Genomic DNA, 22321 nt, shown 5'->3' with positions numbered 1-22321 from the left:
CCCAACTTGCTTAAAAGAGTGAGAATTCACAAAACCAAATATCACGTTTATGGGGATGTGTTTTGTGGCTTCCAAACTATGAAAGTAGAATCCATGAGAAGAGGGGAGAGAGAGTGGTTTGACCCTTTCCTGTCAGGGAGATGTGGGTCCTGGGCCTCCCCATTGCCACCTCTTGGCACCACCAATTTCAAACTCTCAAGGAAAATGAGGTCACTGGTGGACAGTGGTCTTACTTTTTTCAATTATTTTTCCTTTTCTACGGTGCTGGGATTGAGGCAGGGCTTTGCACGTGCCAGGCAGCCCTCTCCCACTTCGTGAGACCCCAGCTGGACAATTAACTGCCTGGGCCTAAAGAGTCTCACCTGGGCGTGGAGAAACATCCATTGTGACTCAGCAAAGGCGAGGGCTGCCTTGGTGGAAGCACCCGTTAAGGTCACATGGAAGATACTGAGTCCACACGTCTTTTTGTTGTGGGTGCTGGTATTGAACCCAGGACCTCACATGTGCTGAGCACGCACTCTGTGTCCCCAGCTTCTCTGTATTTTCTCTCTTTCTACCGTTTCCTTTTCTCCTCCCTCCTTTCTGTCCATCCTTTCTCTTTTCCTTCATATTCCTTCTGGCTGAGGTAGAAGAGGGACATGACATTGAGTAGGTGGCAAGGTGCCGTTGACTCCCAGGGCCCTGTGTCTGTTTGTGACAGTCAATTGTGAAACAGCTGCACATGGGGAACTGCGGGCCAAATCCCTAAAGGATATGATCAAGCAGAAAACACCAGGCTGGTTCAGCCTGAGGACATGTGCTTAGAGGGGGACCCTTTTGGTTTGCATCACCTTGAAGCCCACAAAGGCCAGGTTTGTGCAGAACAGGCAGCGAGGGGGGCTGTGGCGTCAGCTTTTTCTGGAGTGTTTGCAGGAGAGCAAAGGCGCGGGAAGAGGTGGAGAAGAATCTGGGGGAACTGAGTTAGAAAAGTGGCACAGATTTCGCCCTTCTTATTTTGGAATTATTTGATTTTACTTTATTTATTTTGCTGTACTGGGAATTGAACCCAGGGGCCCTCTACCACTGAGCTACTTCCCCAGTTCTTTTATTGCTTATTGTGAGACAGGGGTTGCTAAGTGGCCCAAGGCTGGCCTGGAAGCTTCGACCTGCCTGCCTCAGTCTCCTGAGATTACAGGTGTGCACCATGGTACTCAGCTTTGGAGTACTTTCAGATTTCCAGAAAAGTGCCAAGATAGCACAGCATTCCCACCTGCCCTCTGCCAGCTCCCCCAAGGTGAACAGGTCTCACAGAAACATGGTGCATTTACCAAAACCAAGAAATCAACACCAGTGCAGATCTGCATTTCACTGGTTTTCCCAACGATGTCCTTTCTCTGTTTCAGGAACAGATCTGGGTTCCCAGGTTATGTTTAGCTATCATGTTGTCCTTACAGGTTCTCAATCTTTTATCTTCATCATAACCTTGACACTTTTTAAAAAAAAATATGTAGTTGCCATAATACCTTTATTCTACTTATTTATTTTTATGTGGTGCTGAGGCTTGAACCCAGGGCCTCATACGTGCTAGGTTAGTGCTCGACCGCTAAGCCACAACCCCAGCCCTGACCTTGACACTTTTTGAAGAGTAGAGGCCAGATATTTTACACAGATTTATTGTATTTGTAAAAATCTGTCAGAGGGCACGGGTGAGTGAATTACAGCTTCTGGGACAAATCCGGGCTGTGGTCTGGTTTTGTGTGGCCCTCAAGCTAAGAATGGCTTTCACATTTTTAAAGTGGTTGAAAAATCTAGCTGTTGGTGGTGGCACACATCTGTAATTTGAGCAACTTAGGAGGCTGAGGCAGGGGGATCACAACTTTGAGGCCAGCCTCAGCAATTCAACAAGCTCTTGTCAGAAAGTTCTGGGGGGTTCTGAGGATGTAGCTCAGTGAGAGAGTGCCCCTGGGTTCAATCCCCAGTACTGCAAAACTAAAACCAACAAAAAACCTTTAATAAATCCAAAGAAGCATATGTCATGATACATGGAAATCATCATGAAATCCAAATTTCAGTGACCATAAATAAAGCTTGGATTGGAAAGCAGTCATAGTTACTCTTTCCTGTAGTATCTAAGTGACATTTGTGCCATGACTTCAGGACTAGGAAGTTGTGACAGAGACCGTTTGACCCAAAGAGCCTCAATATTGACTCTCAAGCCCCTTATAGAGAGCTTGCCAATCCTGGTGCAGAGGGCCCTGTGAGGACCTGAAATTCACTTTGATTCAAAAGCTAAGTCAACTGTTAAAAGAGGACTGAAGTTTCAAGTTCACTCATGTAATGATTTCAGAGGAACTTACTCAGGGCCCATGGTCAAAACTAGGAGAGACCCTAGTTTGAGCAGGTGTGAAGCAATGCTCAAACTCGGGAGCTGGGAGAGGTTAATTCTCTCCAAATGTCTTCCCTGCTCTCTAGAACAGTCTCTGCCTGTGATAAGAATAGCTGCTGTCAGATTTGGAGCACTACCCTGTGCCAGTATTGCTTTATTTGCACTGTCTCTTTTAATCCTCACAACCACCCAGGAGTTGTTCAGGAGGAAACTGAGGTTGAAGGACTCAGCCACCCGCATGGCGCACAGGGAGCCATGAACGACACAGAACAGGAGCCCAACTGAGTCTGCCAGTCTGCGAGTCTGCAGCCTCCACAGTGGTCACCCTCCAGAGGGGCCTGGGGTGGGGAGAGAAGCCTGGGCCTGGGGAGGCTCTCAGTGCTTATGGAAGGCCACTGCTAGTCCCTGTGTTCCTGACCTTCAAGTAACAACCACCCAGAGGCTCTGCTGTCAACTGTGGTCACTTTATAAAAACATCACAATGTGCTTTTGGGTGGTATTAGAGGTTGGTTCCTAAGTCTTGATACACAAGCTCAGTGACACTGTCTTTTGTCTCTTTGTTGTCCCCTGCTGTTGTTCCCACTCTGCCATTCCCGTTGTTGGAGACTCTGAGCTCTCTGTGCTGCCCGTCCCCTCCCTTGGGCCAGGGTGCTGGTGCCCAGGCTCTTCTCTGAGGCTGGGCCTGCCTGGGGTGGGAAGTACAGGGACCTTCAAGGGGTTAAAAGGGACGTATCTAACTCTGCCTCTGTCAAAGAAGTCAAGAGGCAATAAAACCAAGGCCCCTGCTGATAGAGGTCTCAAGGTGGGAAGGGCCCTGCCAGGCTGGGCTGGGAGTGGGCTGGGAACGCCACTGATACCCATCCTACAGTCGCAGCTATTTTGGCCTTCCTAGATGAACCAACATAACCAGGACTTCGCCTCCCTCCACCACAGCTGGATCAGCCCAGAAAGAGCATTGCAGCCTGGGTTTCACGGTGGTCCCAACTCTACCGGGTCCAACTGATCCCAGTCAGCTCTGCTCAAGACAGCTGTTCCAATATATGTAGTTGATAAGATCAAAATGGAAGGGCACCAGATTTAATGAAAGAAGCCCCTGATTGGTGACCACGCTTGTCCAATTCTGAATTATTTTTTAAAGAGAACAACAAGTCATTCATGAGTTTCCTGTTCCCTAAAACGTCCCTGGAAACTTTTTATCTGGCTTGGTAATATATCTCCTAAGTCCTTAGCAGCTGCAAAATTGATGTATAAAACTTGTTTTTATTTTTGTGCTTTTTTTAAAGAACAAAATGTAAACGAGGTTGCAGAGCCCTGGTGACATGCTCTAACAAGCAGGCGCCTACAGAACCTTGGCTCGCACCATCTGCCCCAAGGTCACTGTGACACAGCCTGGTTTGGGGCAGATGGTTCCTTCCGTTCCATGTTCCAGAGTGTTCCAAAGACTCTCACTATGCCAAATTTCCAACTGGACATGAGGCAGTGAGAAGGCTCAACACAGGAAGTGGCGGCTGCTGCTGCTGGGTTTCTCTCCTGGGGACTACTCCTTAGGAGAGTGGCACTTTATCTTGGTGCTGGTTTCTCTGGGAAACGCGCAGGTTGGGGTGTGGGTGTGCTGGACTGAGCACGCTGGATGGAAGCACTGCACATGTTTGCCTGACCAAGGCCTCAGAAATGATGACAAAGCTCTAAGATCAGACCCTAACCTTCCTCTGCTTACACTGTGATGCTATGCTATTTCTGAGGCCAAAATACCATCGTGAACTTAGTGATGATGTCCCCTACATGTCCTTGGAGCTGAGGAACTAGCCCCTGCTTTTGCCCACTATCTGTCCGGAAGCCAAGCAGAGTGTAAGATGGTGAAGCGACCACAACCCTGCTGGTTAGTATGCGGTGAAAGGGGAGGTACTGGCCCGCAGGGGTGGGGCTGCATGGGGCTCTGGCCCAGGTGCAGCACCAGGGCTCCAGCTGCTTCTGTATTCCCTCTGGCAGTTGCCACCGGGGTTAAGCATGACCAGTGGTGCTCATCTTAACAGCCACACACAACTGCTTGGGTTTTTGCTGAGAAAAAGCCACAGTTGGTGACTCTCAGGAGCCCAGAGCACCCAGCACCTCCTCCCCAGCTTCACAACAGGCAGAGCTGATCCATACTGAGTCACATTAGGCCAAGGGCCCAGGTAACACTCCAGGGGAAGGGAATAGGGCCACTGACTATCATTTCCCTGGACCACTTATGTCAACAGGAAGGTCTGTTGCTGGCTCAGACCCGCAGCATCCTATGCAAATCCGTCCAGGAAGAACTGCCTTAGATGAGGCACGAAGACAGTCCCGGGTGTCCAGCCGCCATGTACACCCAGCTGCTAGGGCTGTTCTTGTCTCCGCCCACTTTTCTATTTCAGAAACACTGGAATGTCCAACTTAGCAAATTCCAAAGCTTAAAAGAAATTTTCTTTTAATGTCTAAATGTTCTGAAGATTAGAGTGGGGGTAGGGAAACAAACGCAGAAAAAGTAATGCTTTTTGGAAAATGCACGCACAAGTCCTTTGTGCTTCAAACATTCCTCACAGCTTCACTGACCATATCATCCAGAATCCTTTGCAATGGTTAAGCCAAGAATTTCAGTCGCAAATATTTCCGCAGTGATTTCGTCTGGAAGTTCTTCTTTGAGGCAAATTTTCGAGCCTGGCCAAACAAGAGGAGAAAACCAAATGCCTTCCACTAATGAGGCTTCTAACACAGAGGACGTTCCAAAAACACAAGGGGAGACACCAAACAAGAGCAAGAGGTGCTCTGTGCTGTGGTTTGACTTTGACCCTTTGAAAACCACTGGGTGTAAACCAGTTCAAATCTCTCCTTTACCCAAATCTCTGCAATCTTTGCTAGAAACCCTTGACCATCATTGACTGTTTCAAAATTCCTAGAAACAAAAGGTAAATATCTAATGATCGGGAAAGCCATGTTCTGAGATCCAAAGTACACAAAGGAATGGGTAGCCATCAGATACCGAATTCCAGAATTTTCTGAATTCAGGAACTTTGTTAAATTAGATTCTGGGGGAGGGGGGCTGGGGTTGTGGCTCAGTGGTAGAGCGCTCGCCTAGCATGCATGAGGCACTGGGTTTGAACCTCAGCACCACATAAATGTAAAATAAAGATACTGTGTCCACCTAAAACTTAAGAATAAATATTTTTAAAAAATTAGATTCTGGGAATGGACAATAAAAGAAGGAGTGGAATTAGGGAGACAGGCAGGGAAACTTTGTCACAGTAGGTAGCAGCCCTGACCACTGGGGCGTGTTGTTGGAGACATTCCGCCCAAGAAGGCCCAGAAGGGCTGTTTGGATTGGTTCCTCCTGCATGTAAGTTCAAGCAGCGTTTCAGGCTAGTGGACTAAAAGGAGAGGGTGGAGAATCGGGGAAGGCCAAGAAGGAGGATCCCATTTACTTATTTATTTATGTACTTGTTAATTTATTTTCTGAGTGCTGGAGGAGCAGGCTCTAGTATGCCAGGTGACACTAGGCCAGGGCTCTAACATGGAGCTACACACCAGCCCAGGACAGTCCCGAAGCACTCAAATGTTCTCACAGTTCGAAGCTGGGCTTGTGCCACCACCAAGCTGTCGTCTCTCCTTATCTGTGTCTCCCTGTCAGTACTCTTGTCTTAAAGCCGTTGCCACACTGCACCCTCTACTAGTGGCTGGTGTTCACCCGCTTAACGCAGAAACCCTTGACTAATGGGATGAAGAACAGGTCGGTGAACTAAAGGGAAGAGCAAGGCCAGGAGACACAAAAGGACAGCAGAGGGCAGGGGCAGACACTCTGGTCGGCAGCCAGAGCCCCTGCACATGGCTCCTCATAATTTATTCAGGTGGGACTCCCAGCAGGCTGACTTTGTGGAGTGCACAGTCTTAAGGAGAATGGCTTGCGCCAGTCAGGAGAGATAAACACACTTAAGTCTACAACAAATTAATAAGCCACAGCTGCATGCCCAGACAGAGCCGACCCCAGTACCTTTGACAGATGAGGCCGCAGGCTCCGATTTCCACCCCTCAGGATTCAGGCCAAACAGTGTGGCAAAGCAGTCATGCATCTCCTCCTCTGTCATGTGCTCACCTGGGCGTCAAAGAGCAAAAAGAGGCTTTTCAGCTCTGGGGGCCAAGCACAAGATCTGAGTTTGGGATCATCAAGCCAAGGTCTCAGCTTCCACTCTTTAAGGTGTTCAGTTATTCTGCTATTCCCTTCTCTTTACACACAAAACACTTAGGAGAGTCCCATTCACTGTCAGAGCACTTCCTCAAGTGATGTTAAAAGTGTGCTCCCATCAGGGAGCTATGCTGGGGCTTGTAGAGAGAAATAAGGCAACTTGCAGAGAGACTGCCCAGCTTTATCTTCAAGTTCCCTTCACCAGAACCCCCCAATTAGACTCACAGGAACCTCCCCTTCCTCCGAGAGAGAGCTGACTTGACCCCCCACATAAAATAATGTGGAAGACAGCAGGTAAACATAAAAGCTTACTTTGGCGCAGCTTTTTTTTTTTTTTTTTGAGAGAGAGAGAGAGAGAGAGAATTTTAATATTTATTTTTTAGTTATCGGCGGACACAACATCTTTGTTGGTATGCCAGGCGAGCGCGCTACCGCTTGAGCCACATCCCCAGCCCTTTGGCACAGTTTTATTTCCCGAATATATCCCAATCTGATGCTAGCCCTGTGAGAGTGATAAGCTGGCATTTGAATCCCCATTTTATACGTGAGGATGATGAAATTGGCAGTTTCTGGAGGCTGGGACATGAACCATGTAGGGTCCCTCCCCTTACCCCACACTTGCTGGACATGGAATACAGTCACAGCATCCTTCATGGTTGAAAGGCTCTCAAATTACTATTCTTTCACGATGGATGGAGATCCCAGGGGTCTGTCTCACCTAGGTTGGTTCTCCCTACTTAGAAAAACCCAAGGATGTTACCAGAGACCCCCTTCATGTATCTACCTTTAGTTAGGAGCAGTTCCAGGAAATCTTCTCTCTGAATAGCCTTTTCTCCTTTGGAATTGGTATAACCAAGAACTTTAAAGCTCTCCTGGATGCCACTCATGGTGTTACCGAAAGGTGGCCTGTGGTTAAGGTAAATTTTGAAGAAATCTGGTAGGTTGATCTTGTCAATTAGCTTTCCAGTGTCCACGTATTTACTAAATTTGATTTCATTAAACATGTCATCAATCTAGGGAAGAAATTTAAGAAAAAAAGATGATGGTAAACAGGAAAGACACTTTGTTGTTATACTTCTAAAAACTGAAAAGGAAGAGACTGAAATTCACAGTCAACTTGGAACAAGTCTGTTAGAGTAAAATTGTGCCCCCAGAAAGATATGTTGAAGTCCTAACCTTCGGGACCTTATTGGAAATACAGGTTTTGCAGATGTAATTAGTAAGACGAGGTCATTCAGACACTGTGGCACATGCCTATAATCCCAGCTACTTGGGAGGCTGAGGCAGGAGGATCATAAATTGGTAGCCAGTCCTGGCAACTAAGTGAGACTCTTTCCTAAAATAAAAAATACAAAGGCCTGGGGTGTATGTAACTCAGTGGTGGGACACTCCCGTACACACACAGATGCACAAAGATGAGGCCACACTGGAGTAGGCAAGGAACACCCAGGGCGGTCCTGTGAGGCAGAGACTAGACTGGGAAAGCTTTAAGCCAAGGAATTGCAAGGGCTTCAAGCAACCACTAGAAACTAGAAAGGGCAAAGAAGGATTCTCCTCTGAGGGTTTTCCAGGGAAGAATGTGGCCCTGCCGAAACCTTGACTTGGAATTCTGAGAGAATAATCAATTTCTGTTGTCTTAGCAGGCACTGGGCCGTGGGTGCAATGCTCAGCACCCAAATTAATTAATTAAAATCTCTGTTGTTGTAACCACCCGGTTTGTGTACTCTACTAGAGCTGCCCTAGCCCCGTCAGGCTTGTCAATACTACAAGGACTGGCAGGAGCACTTTTTCACTCCTTTCAACTAAGGATCTCATGCTGTATCAACTACTTCTTTGTCATGGGAAGCAGATAGTAGTCTTATTTTAAAGTTAGAATCCTCAATAAATTGGAAATGAGTTTACTTGAATAAGCCAATAATTCAGTAGGGAGCTCAACGATAGGACCCCATCCCTAGTAAATTTAAGACAAATAATTGCTCTATAATTCCCTTTTCATCAATTTTATAATTTTACTGTGTGATATTTTATGTATACAACAGATTATATGTAACGTATGTATAACTTACATGGTGTGATTTTTTAGAACAAACACCTATTAGTCATAGAAAGGGTCGATAAAAATTGACAAATATTAGCCGAATTAACCAAGAAAAAAGAGAAAAGGATTGAAGGAGATGACATCATTACTGATTCTACAGAAATAAAAATAAGCCTAAGGGAACAGGATGGACAATCGGGTGTTAACAAATTAGAGAACTGAGATGAAATGAATAAAGGCCTAGAAAGATACAAATGACCAAAACTTACTCAAGAAGAAACCGTACCATTGAATAGACCTACAGCAAGAGACTGCATTAATTTTTGAATTCTCCACAAAGAAAAGTCAAGGGCCAGATAGCTTCACTGGTTTCCACCAAATATTTATAGACGAATATCAACTTTTCTACAAATTCTCCCCCAAAATAAAAGAGACTACTTTCCAATTCATTCCATAATGGACAGTATTACCCTGAAACCAAACATAGAGCAAATACTTCACAAGAAAAGAAAACCATAGACCAAAATCTCTTATGATTTTAGATGCAAACATTCTCAATAGAACACAAGCACACTGAACCTAGCAACACACAAAAACAACTATGCACCAGGACCACGTGGGGTTTATCCCAAGAATGCGAAATTGGTTTAAGATTTGAATCCCAAAGTAATGTTAAACACGATTATTAATAGAACAAAGGACCAAAAAAACCCATATTATGTTTTCATTAAGTGCAGGAAAGAGCATTTGACAAAAACTCTAATGCTTCACATCATAGAAACACTCCACACACAAGGCTCAGGACAATTCCTCAGCTGGTAATGGACAAGTGTGAAAACCTCACAGCTAAACTGTCCCCCTAGGCCAAGACAAGAGAAAGATACCTACTCTCAACACTTTTACTCAACACTTTACTGAAGGTTCTAGCCAAGGAAATTACCTGGAAGGCGGGGCAGGAGAAAAGAGATAAAAATACCAGATTTGAAAGGAAGAAGTAAAGCTATTTCTATGCAGCTGACATGATCTTGTACATAAAAAATTCTAAGGAACCCACTAGAATCTACCAGAACTGTTAACTAAGTTCAACAACTTTACAGGGTATGAGATCAATATGTGAAAATCATGTGTTTTTCTACATACTAGCAACAAACACCATAAAAATGGAAGAAAACAATACCATTTCTAATAGCATCCAAAAGAATAAATAGGAATAAATTTAACAAAAGAAACAATGCACTTGTGCTCTGAAAAACTCCAGAATATTATTGAAAGAAGTTAAAGAAAACCTAAAGAAGGGGAAAGACCTCCCGTATTCAGGGCTTAGAAGATTTAATACTGTTAAGATGACAAGACTCCACAAATTGATTTATGCATTCAGCAGAATCTCTATCAAAATGCCATCTGGCTCCCTCCCCCACAGAAATTGGCAAGCTGATCCTAAAATTCAAATTGCAAGGTACCAAGTATAGTCAAAAACAACCTTGAAAAAGAACAAAGCTGAAGGACTCATACTTCCCAATTTTGAAACTTATGACAAAGCTTCAGAAATCAAGACACAGCATGACAGACAGACATGAGGTTCAATGAAATGGAATTAGGAGTCCAGAAATAAACCCTCACCTTCATTATCAATTGATTTTTGACAAGGGCAGCATGTCAATTCAATAGGCAAAAATAGTCTTTTCTACAAATGGTGCTGAGACAACACGATGACCACACACAGAAATGAGCTCTAAATTCGTCAGGTCTAAATGTATAAGCCCAGACTATGAAATCCTAAAGAAAACATTGGGGTGAATCTTTGGTTTAGTCAGAATTCACAGATGTGACACCAAAGCACAAAACAACCAAAGAAAAATGGAGAGAAAATTGAAGTCTACCAAAAATAAAAATATTTTTGCTTCCTAGGACACCATCAAGAAACCAAAATGACAACCCACAGAAAGGGAGACATATGTGTAGATCAGGTATGTGACAAGCAAGGGACTTGTAGCCAGTAAACACCAAGAACTCTTCTAACACAATTAAAAAAAAAAAAAGATGGACAAAACTAATGAGAAAATGGGTAAATGATCTGAATAGACATTTCTCCAAGAAGACATATGAATGGTCAAGAGGCACATGGAAAGATGCTCACTTGTCATTAGCCACTAGGGAAATGCAAATTAAAACCACATCGAGATGCCACTTCATATCTACCAGGATGGCTAAAATCAAAAAGACAGGTGTTGGCAAGCATGAGGAGAAATGGGAATGCTGATGTGCTTCTGCTAAAAGCGTAACCCAGCACGGCTGCTGTGGAAACCAGTCTAGATGTTCCCCAGATGAAACATGGAGCCCCTGCGGGACCCTGGAATCCCTCTCCTGGTACATGCCTGGGAGAAACAAAAGCTTATGTTCACATGAAAATTTGGACACGAATATTCATATTCATAGCAGCATTGTCATAATGCTGTGCAATGGAAACAACCCAAATGTCTATCAACTGACAAATGAGAAATGAGAGGTGGCCCATCTATGCAGTGGGGCATGATTCTGCCATAAAAAGGAATGAACCACATATACCTGCTGCAACATAAACGAATCTTGAAAGTATGCGTTATGAGAGATTATGCTGCTAAGTGAAAGAAACCAGTCTCCCCAACACCACTACTGTAGGAGTGGTGCTTTGAAATACCCAGATTTGGTGAATCCATAGTGAAAGAAAGTAAAAGCGGTTGCCTATGGCTGGGGAGGAGGTTTGGGGGAAATGGGGAGTGCCTGGAAATGGGTCTGGGGTTTCCTTTTTGGAGGATGAAAATATTATACAAATGGATTGTGATGCTGTTCACACAACTGTGAATATGAATATGCTAAAATCCACTGAATTACACATTTTAAAAGGTATATGGTCAGTGAATTCTATCTCAATATTTTTTTTTTTTCCAAGAAGCCATCACCCATCTAAAGAAGAAAGTCACCAGTGCCTTGCATCTATTCAGGTGCTTCTTTCCCGGGGCCACCTCCCACCTCCTGCCCCACGAAACCATCCTTTGAATTTTCCATTTGCCACTCTCCACTGGTTGAGACAGCTTCATTCATGAGCCCACATCCCACAGACTGCTTCTTTTTACTCTGAAGACCCTTGGATCACTGCAACCCCAGCCATGGTTGCTGAGTGGCCCCCGTACCACCACAGCCCACTAGCTCCCTTTGCTTCAGCAAGTTCACCTGCAGACGTTTGCTGCTTAGACTCGCACATCTGCATGAAGCAAACAGAAAACATGACATTTTTCACTCCATCTGTGGGAGAAAAGAACTGTCAGATGCTGGCTGTCTGATCCCAAGAACTTTACGGTACTCTGCAGAGCTGCTTCGGCCTCCTTACCTTTTGATCAGGAATGCCACCTCCTCAGAGATAAACGCCATGCCTCCAGGCCCTAAGTGCCATTCTGATAAGGGTTTCATTTTGGCCATTAGCACAGGACACATGATTATGCCACCATCACCATCACCTAGGCAGCCCATGGCAACCCACCCAGGCCCAAGGAGGGACTTTTTTTTTTTTCCCCACTGCTGGGGATGGAACCTAGGACCTTGCCACATGCTAGGCAAGTGCTCCACCGCTGAGCTACAACCTCAGCCTGTCACCCAGTATTTTCAAAGCAGCCACAAATTCTCAATGCAACATTTTAGAAATGGTCTTTTGAAATAACATTATTGGTTATGGATACAAATTAAATATAACTGACACTATATTAGTAGCTGTAAGGGATAACACTGTTTCGTATTAAGTTTTATACAACTGCATGTTATTATGTGTGTAAAGTTTTGTACAAATAAAACACCACCCAGTATCATACTTACATACTATAGTATCTTAATATTATATAATTTTAACTGTATTAATATAGTGTATGCCACTATTTACTATGAACCAATAGAAACTAAATGTATAATCGTTTTTATTTAGTTTTTTAGTTGTTGATGGACCTTTATTTTATTTGCTTATTTATACATGGTGCTGGGAATCAGACACAGTGCCTCATACGTACAAGCAAGCGCTCTACTGCTGAGGTACAACGCCAGCCCCTGAAAGTATAATCTTTGATGAGAGACTTAGGTTCCAACTTTGGCACTGCCATTTTCTGTGCATGGGACCTTGAGCAATTACTTCACATTCCTGGCCTCAATGTCCTTGAAGGAGGGGTTAACACAGTGATACATATGCACTGGGCTCTTGAGATAATATATGTAAAATGCTTCCACAAAGCCTAACACATAGTAAACACTCAATAAACAGTAATTATTCTATGATTATTATATTTTCCATGCAATTGCTAATTAGAACATAGGTAATTACAAGTGACAATATATAATTATATATCATATTAATTAGATCTAGTAATTTATAACTATAAAATTGTAATATATATAAATTATTAATGGAATATACAATTGAACTTAGTTCAGAAGCAGAGACTAGGATGACAAAATGGAATCCAATAGAATAGTGCCTGAGTTAAATGTCCCCAGAGTTCCAAAGATCTCAGGGAACATTCTCAGCACAAACCACTCAGTAGGTGACCCACCCCTTCCTCTCTTCTTCCCGGTGATGGACCAGGAATGGCTGCACAACAAGCAGGAAGCTGGCAGCTTTGGCATCCCTGACAGCTCCTTCCTGAGTCACCTCTGCAAATGTTGGTTGCAAAGGCAGGTGCTTCCACTTGTCTAAACAAAGCCCATGTTTGGAAGAGGAACCTCCAAGATGGAAATGGCATGCTGAGCACCTTCATAATGCCCCGGCATGAAGATGGTTTTGGAGGAGCAGGAGGCCGCGCTGGCCTGTACAGAAGACTGGCTGTCCTTTATCGCAGGCTAGCCCATCATCTGCTAAGGCAGCGTTTCAGTCCAGTCACCTGGGGAGCTTTAAAGATTCGGAGGGCCAGTCCCACTCCCAGATCCTGATTTAAGTAGTCTGGCGTGGAGTCTGAGCAGTCACAGTGTCTAAGAGCTCCCAGTGATTTGAATGTGTGGCCATGGCCAGGATGTCCAGCTTGAAGGCAAAGGACTCTCAAACCACATCAGGCACCAACACGACCATGTGGGCCTGGGTAAAACAGAGACTGCTGGTCCCACCCCAGAGTGTCTGATTCAGCAAGCCCGTGATGGGGCTGAGAATCTGCATTTCTTACAAGTCCAAGTGATGCCAGGGCAGCTGCCTGGGGGCCCACCTTTGAGAACCACTGTCTTGGGACACAGGGGTTCATGGAGGTGATGCTCATGTCAAAAGGAACCAGCACCAGCCTTGTGATTTTCAGTAGCACAATGATGGGGGGCAGGTGTGGGCTGAGTGCGGTGCTTCGGGTCCATGCCCAGCTCCTGTGTTGAGCTGTCTGCCTTCGCAGCAGCTCAGTCAGCCTTAGCCTGGTGTTGCAGGAGCTCAGGGAAGTACCACATGGACAAGTGGACAATATGGGGCCATGGAAGAATTTCTGAGAACTCACACAGGCTTCCTTGGAATGACCACTCACTGCCCTGGTTCATGTCCTCAGTTTCTAGTAGTTACTGTGCATTTGTTTGGCCAAGGTGGGATATTATTTAATGATCTGTCGCTTGATTTACAACTTTTAGGGATTGGGGCCTCTGATGGTACAGCTGACCTAGCCCCTGTGACCTGAGGGCGGCCTGCCCTTGGTGGGCTAGAGTCCCTCATGCGGGATTTTTACTTCTGCCTGTCACTGACCCAGGTAGGCCTTTGGTTTGTGGTTCCTGCTGTCAGCTGCACACCCAGGGCTTCTGAATTACATTTTATAATTAAGTTTTATAAGCTCCCTGTTTAATGGAGAGGAACCCGATACATTTGAACTGAGGCCACTCGGTGTTCTTGTAAGAAGGCTGCAGATGGGGTTGGCTTCCTTTACAGACTCCCAGGCTGGAGCACTCTCCCTCTTGCCCACATCCTCCTCTCCACATTCAATGCTCTCTAGAACATCCTCAATGAATCGGGAGGCAGCCCCAGTCACAGCTCATCTCCCACGCCTCCTCCCAGTTGCTCACTCCAGCCCTGCCTCCCTGGCCAAGCTCAGGGAATAAGTCAGGCAAAGAGGATTTGGGGCTGGGCAGTGTCACGATATGGCCCTGTCTGCAGACACCTCTGAGCCCCCTCGGCCTCACAGCTGCCCTGGGTCTCCTCTGGAACCATACAGTGGTCCTCCCTTATCCTTGAGGGATATATTCCAAGACCTCTAGTGGATGCCTGAAACCACAGATAGTACAGAACCCTGTATCATCATTTTTTCGATATTAACTAAGCTCTGAACATGGATAGTGGTTGGTCATAATTTTTGTGATTTTAGGTGCAATAGCAAAATTAGTGTACATTTCATTTCCTTTCCTCATGATTTCATAGAGGATTTGTTCTTACTATAGATCTTAGTAACCTGAGCATATGATTTTTTCTTGGAGTGGGGAGCGCAGTTACTAGGGATTGAAACCAAGGGTTCTTTACCACTGAGCTACATTCCTGGTCCTTTTAATTTTATTTTTAATTTTGAAACAGGGTTTTGCTAAGTTGCTGAGGCTGGCCTCAAACTTGGGATCCTCCTGCCTCAGCTTTCTATATTGCTGGGATTGCAGGTGTGTGCCATTATGCCTGGCCTTTTAAAAAATTATTATTAAAAAGAGAACTTTTGCCTTTTTCATTAAAGGAAGCACTTTCCAGTTTCTCTTTGGCATATCCAATTGCCAGCATCACTATGCTTGCACTTTGGGGCCATTAGGTAAAATAACAGTTACCTGAACACAAGCACTGTAATACTATAGTGGTTGACCTGACTACAGAGCTGGTTATGAAGTAACTAACAGGCGGGTAGTATGTACAGAGCAGATACAATGGGTAGAGAGATGGTTGTCTTGGGTAGGATGGAAAAGGATGGCACAAAATTTCATCATGTTACTCAGAAAAACAATTTAAAACTTATGAATTATTTCTGGAATTTTCCATTTAATAGATTCTGGATCCAGTTGACTCAGGGTAACTGAAATCACAGAAAGCAAACCTATGGACAAGGGGGTGCTACTATATCTGAACAGCTGCCTCTTTATCCTGGAGTGGTGAACCCCATGGTCAGGTTCTGCCCCCTGGGCAGTTGGGCCACTTGGCCACAGAGTTTCTCCCAGCTGTTTTATACTCCGTGTGAATAACGCCAACCAGAAGGCCTCTTATGATAACTTCACTCATTCCCTCATCAGAGCCCAGGCCTCAAACTTTCAGGGACTCTTCCCCACCTCTGTGAATGTTTTTTAAGAGTTTCAAAGGGACGTTGCTATCTGAATGACAAGTCCTGTACCCTATCCCAAAGCCACAACTTAGGGTTTGTCAGGTGCCCACAGCCCTGAAATTCTGATTTTGCCTTGTGCACCGTGAAGCACCAGATGGATTCTGATTCAAGTCAAGAAATAATATGAATGGAACTCAGTTTGGCAGTTCCTCAAACAGTTGGACATGGAGTCACCATTTGAGGTAGCAATCCACTCACTCCTAGGTACATATGCAAGATAAATGAAAACACACATCCACCCAAAAAATTACACAGGAAGGCTCATAGCAGCATTTTTTATAATAGCCAAGAGCAGGGGCAACCCGAGTGTCCATCAGTTCATGAATGAATAAATTAAAATGCAGCATATTCACATGAAGGAATAGAATCTTATTCAGCCATAAAAAAGAACGAAGCACTGACACACACTACAACCCGGATGAACTTTGAAAACATCATCCCAAGTGAAGGAAGCCAGACATAAAATATCACATATTATACACTCTCATTTATATGAAATGCCAGAAGAAGCAAATCCTCAGAACAGAAAACAGATGGGTGGTTGCCAGGCGCTGGGGGAGGGGGAAAGGAAAGTGACTGTTAATGGGCCTGAGGTTTATTCTGGGGTGATAAAAACACTTGGGATTACACGGGGCAGACAGCCACATAACTCTTCGAACATGCAAAAGCCACTGAATTGCATACTCCAAATGGATGGACGGTATAGTGTGTGTTGTATCACAGTAAAGTTACTAAAAGAAAAGAAAAGAAGCCAAGCATGGTGGCACGGGCCTGTCATCCCAGCGGCTTGGGAGGCTGAGACAGAAGGATCAAGAGTTCAAAGCCAGCCTCAGTAACAGTGAGGCGCTCGCTAGGCAACTCAGTGAGACCCTGTCTCTAAATAAAAAACAAAATAGGTCTGGGGATGTGGCTCAATGGCCATGTGTCCCTGGGTTCAATCCCTGGTACTACCCCCCCAAAAAAAAAAAAGAATGAAAAGAAAAGAAGTAATATGGAGGTGAAGACATGGCAGGAACAAGTAACAAAACTTCAGATCCAAGGACATAAGTACTTTAAAATTTGCTGGGTGTGGTGGTGCTCAGCCACTTGGGAGGCTGGGGAGGAGGATCACGAGTTTAAAGCCAACCTCAGCAAGATGGTGAAGCCCTGAGCAACTTAGTAAGAATATATCTCTAAATAAAAACAAAAATTAAAAAGGGCTGTGGCTATGGCTCAGTGGTAGAGCACTTGCCTAGCACATGTGAAGCACTGGGTTCCATGCTCAGTACTACATAAAAATAAATAAAGGTGTTGTGTCCATCTACAACTAAAAATACTTTTTAAGTATTTATTTTTTCAGTTTTAGGTGGATACAATATCTTTATTTTATTTTTATGTGGTGCTGAGCATCAAACCCGGTGCTCCATGCTAGGCGAGCACTCTACCACTTGAGCCACAACTCCAGCCCTTAAAAATATTTTTTTAAAAAAGGGCCAGGGTGGGCTGGGGTTGGTGTTCAGTGCTTGCCTAGCATGTTTGAGGCACTGGGTTCAATCCTCAGCACCACATATAAATAAATAAAATAAAAGATCCATTGACAACTAAAAAAATATTTTTAAAAAAGCAGGGGCCAGGGATGTGGCTTAGTGGTTAAGCACCCCTGGGTTCAATCCCCCAAAATATATAAGATATATATTTTTTCCACCATCATTTTTTTTTAAGAGAGAGAGAGAATTTTTTTTTAGAGAGAGAGAGAGAGAGAGAGAGAGAGAGAGAGAGAGAGAGAATTTTTTAATATTTATTTTTTAGTTTTCAGCAGACACAACATCTTTGTGGTGCTAAGGATCGAACCCGGGCCACACGCATGCCAGGCGAGTGCGCTACCACTTGAGCCACATCCCCAGCCCTTTTTCCACCATCATTGCACTACACTTTTTAAAAAAATTTTTTAGATGTTGATGGATCTTTATTTTATTCATTTATTTATATGTGGTGCTGAGAATCGAACCCAGTGCCTCGTACATGCTAGGCAAACGCTCTACCACTGAGCCACAACCCCAGCCCCCATAAAAACTGTAAAGATTAATACATGTTTGTTGTGAAAAATTCCAACAATGGAGATATAAATGTCCTGTGAGTCCCCATCCCACAACAATAGCTAGGGTGGCCATCTCAACTTTCAAGGTTTTCTTCCTCCTTTGTACCTAATACATGTAGGATCAGAGCCAGGGTCTGGGGTGGGCCAGCTTAGTCCTAGACTCTGGACCTGAGTGACTGCAATCCTTCCAAGGCTCTGTGCTCACTGTCTCCACCTGTGAAATGGAGAGGGTACAGCCAGCTGTGCCTCCTGCAGTCACCCTGAGGATCAAATGACCCAGGAGGACCAAGGGCCCCAGGGGTTCAGCAGCTCAAAGCACAGCTCCAGAGAGAAGAGCTGCTGCTGCTGTAGTTGGTGGTCGCTACAGTATCATCACCTACATTCCTTTTTCCAGTGGCTCATGGTATCCCAGGATTTATTTCTTTAATGTGTTAAGTGTGAAAGTCTTGTCCTGCTCTGGTCTTTCTGCAGGAAGCTGTTTGCTGGGTAAGGGCCCAGGCTGGAGGCTCTCAGCGGACCAGGTAGGCCTCTCCTAGAACAGTGGGCCATTTCTCTTACCTTCAGGATGGAAATGCCTCCCAATATTTATGTTTCAAAGCAAGACCCAACATACTGAGGGCCTCTCTTCAACGTGCAAATTTCCAAATTCCCCTGGGATCTTTATCAGAGCAGAAATTGTGCCCAAATTTCTCCCCCTCATTGTGGGTGAGGCTGGACTACTTGGCTAGGTCTCTCCACCCCAGCTGGGACCATATTTTAGCCGTGAGAATTCATGCACAAGGCTTTAGGAGGATCTGTGTGTTTGTCTTTCTGAGTTTTGTTCTGAATACAAAAGCAACACAAACTATGGGCTGCAGTTAAGAAAAACTGAGTAATATGAAAATGTAGGTTTGAAGTTCCTCATCCCCTGCATTTGTAACCTGAGTGTCTTCCAAGAAAAGTAGAGGTCTTCATTTACAGACCCCTGGGAGGGTGTACAGTGTACGCTGGGAAACAAAAGTTAAGAAGAGCTGAACTGCCATGGCTCACAGAGGAAGAAGAACCTGGTGTTTTGGGGGTCTTCCAGGAAGGAGGCCGGAGGAGCCAGGGTAGGGGAGAGCTGAGTGGGATGGAGGCCAGAGAGGAGGCCCCCATGGTGGCTGGTTATAAGGACTGAGAAAAAGAATGTCTAACAGCAGCTTGAGGTGAATGTGGCTTTGTGTGACCTTTCCTGATGACTCCCAAAATTTCAAGAAAGTCCTCTTGTGGGAGTGGGCTCTATGTGGAAAGTAGGGGAGGGAAGGTGTCATGCCTGGAGTAATGGGGGTGCACAGAACTTGCACATGCACAGGCAGAACCCTGAGATAGGGAGGGCACGAGCCCCTAAAGCAACCACAAAACTCTGGCTGGCTGAGGCCAGGGTTCCAGCTGGTTTTGGAGGCCTCAGTTTAAATCAGGTTATATGTACAAAGCAGGAAGCAACATTCCTCCCAAATCCCATCCCCCAGAAATGGTATCGTTAAGGGTTTGGAACTCAGTAGCTCAGTGAGACCCTGTCTCAAAATAAAAATAAAAAGGGCTGGGGATTCAGCTCAGTGGTAGAGCACCCCTGGATTCCATCTCCAGTACCCCCTCCCCCACAAAAGAGGCTTACAACATGTTCCTTCATGTTTTCCTAGGCATATATAAACTCATATAATAAAGAAATTTGCCTTTTTCCTTTTAGTAACAAATCCTGTATATTCTTTCTGGATCAGGAAGCATGTGTCAATCCCACTTATTTTTTTTTTTTTTTGGAGGGGGAGGGTGCTAACGATTGAATCCAGGGGTGCTCTATCAGTGAACCACATCCTCATTTCTTTCTATTTTTTATTTTGAGATAGGTGCTGAGGCTGGCCTCAAACTTGTGATCCTCCTATAGCCTCTCAAGTTCCTGGGATTATAGACAGCTACAGATATGCCAGCTCAATCTCACTTTTTAATGGTTACTAAATGTAGGGGTGCCCTATTTTATTGATCTCATCTCCTGTCAATGGACATTAGGGTTGTTTTAATTTTTGCTGCTAGAAACTATCCTGTAATAATTGTCCCTTCCTTATGTGTATTATTGTACACTGTGAGACTTTTCCTGTAGGATGTACCCTTAAAAGTAGATTTGTTGGGTAAGGAAGATGGCACACAGCTATAACTCCAGCACTCAGGGGGCTGAGGCAGAAGAAGGATTGAAAGTTTGAGACCAACCTCAACAAGTTACTGAGGTTGTCATCAATTTAGCAAGACCCTGTCTCAAAATTTTAAAAAATTAAAAAGGACTGAGTATGTCGTTCAGTAGCAAAGTTCCCCAGTACCACACAGACACAAAAAAAGTAAACTTGTTGAGTCCAAAATAAACACATTTAAGAAGACAAGTAGTCTTTTATTTCCTCTCCGGACACTCCTAAACAATGTCACCACTCCTGAACACAGCGGACACATTAGGGGTACCTGATGATCACTCAGAGGTCAAATCATAAAGTCAGGGATTCTGCCTTCCTCACTGTCCTTGCAGTCAAATGTGGCCCGTGGGCACCATTCACTCATTTACTCACTCAGGTAACACTTGCGGAGTGTTCACTTTGGGGGCACTTTGCAAGCACACATGTGTCTGCTGGGATTCGCCTTAAATTTATGGAACTAAGTGGTTGCACGGTGTTAATTCACTACAAAAACTGGTCAGGATTATACAACGCTGCACAGGTTAAACAGAAGAGAGGCTGGAAGTGACAGCCAAGGAACCTTGCACAGGGGCCCCTCCAACACAATGCTCCAATGTCCTGGAAGACCTGATGCATTTATAAAGATGGGAGATGAAACATTCTCGACATCATAAGCTATATAAACTGGACACCTAGGTCCTGGCTCCTTCGATAACATTGTACACTTTACTAATCGTTCATTTAAAAACATGGTTTATAAGAACTGCCCCCTCTGCCTGCTTTAGCTGTATTCTGTGAGTAGCTTCCTGCAAAACAAGGGAAGGGCTAGGAATTCTTTGGGGAGGGTTATATTCTTGTATTATTTGGCTTCAATTTACCACGCTGACTAGCTTCAAATCCCTGAGGCAGTTACTATGATGTAAGAAAAATATAAATACGATATAGTTTTAGCGGGGCTGGTTTGAATCTCTGTGCTTGAGCCTTTAATGTGCCCAAGTGTTAAAACACTCTATTAGCTAGGCCAACTTCTTTGTGCAGCTTCTTGGGTACAGGGGACCATTGCATCTTAATAGGATGGATGTGTTCCATTAACCACAGAAAAGCCAGAGTTGAGAAGTTTCAAAGCCTTGAAAAGATTTTTTTTAATCACTATAAATCTGACATGAAAAACAAAAGATCAGAAACTTCTCCCTGTGCAGCTTCAGATATAAAGTAACTCATCAGCTCACAAAGCCTGCACACTGGTATGGGGCACATCTGGATCCTAGGGCCTTCAGAAAGTGTCTCCAAAGAGTAAATATATTCTTTAAAGTGGATTTAAAACCCCAGTCCAAGGGATTTATGAAGATGCTGACGTCAGCCCTGAAACTCCCCATTTGGGTTGGGGATGGGCGGATGCAGGCGCCAGTGGAGACCTCACACTGCTGTTTTATTCCATTTTGTTTTTTAGTTTTTAGTTTGTAAATAATTATCAATGTCACTTTATAAACATTTGCTGTAGACTAAAAATTATTTTTCTAGGAGCTGGGATTATAGCTCAGCGGTAGAGCCCTTGCCTCACACATGCGAGGCACTGGGTTTGATCCTCAGCACCACATAAAAATAAGTAAAAATAAATAAAGATATTGTGTCCATCTTTAAAAAATTATTTTTCTAGATACCTATTATTCATCAGCAAGATTTTGGTAGGTTTTTATGCATTATTATTATTATTTTTTTTGCCAAGGATAGGATAAATGTCTACTATTGTGTATTTTTGGAATTTTCTACCATAAAAAGTGAGAAAAAAATCACCATCCCATCAACCACTTAAAAAGAACATGCCATTTTGATGAGAAATGCAGGATGAAGAAGTATTGGTGTGGGGATACCAGGGATTAAACCCAGGGGTGCTCTACCACTGAGCTAGACCCTAGCCCTTTTTAAATTTTTTATTTTGAGACAGGGTCATGCTAAGTTGCTAAGGTTGGCCTGGAATTTTTGATCCTCCTGCCTCAGCCTCCTGAGTTGCTGGGATTATAGGCCTGTACCACTGTGCCCGGCAGAAGCATCCCACCGAGTAAGTGCCTACTCTGTGCTGGGTGCTGCCTGGCCTTTGTTCTTTAGTCTCATGGCAACACTGAGGTTGCAGGCTTTTCCAGCCTCAT

At 44.4% G+C, this 22321-nt stretch overlaps 1 protein-coding gene across 1 annotated transcript in view; it reads right to left on the bottom strand.

Moving 5' to 3' along the window:
- Window positions 1–4837: 4837 nt before the first annotated feature.
- The window catches only part of CFAP251 (cilia and flagella associated protein 251), a gene marked incomplete at its 5' end in the record, with an annotated part of 74515 nt that continues 57031 nt past the window's right edge, over window positions 4838–22321 (bottom strand). The window contains 3 exon segments of the mRNA XM_081288452.1: window positions 4838–5044; window positions 6372–6473; window positions 7348–7576. Of these exon segments, the coding sequence (XP_081144578.1) occupies window positions 4944–5044; window positions 6372–6473; window positions 7348–7576 (432 nt within the window). The 3' untranslated portion in view covers window positions 4838–4943.

This window comes from Spermophilus citellus (genome assembly GCF_964194105.1).
Source record: "Spermophilus citellus genome assembly, chromosome: 3".
NCBI lineage: Eukaryota > Metazoa > Chordata > Mammalia > Rodentia > Sciuridae > Spermophilus > Spermophilus citellus.
The sequence above is the reverse complement of the archived record's forward strand: the minus strand, read 5'-3'. Positions and strand labels throughout refer to the sequence as shown.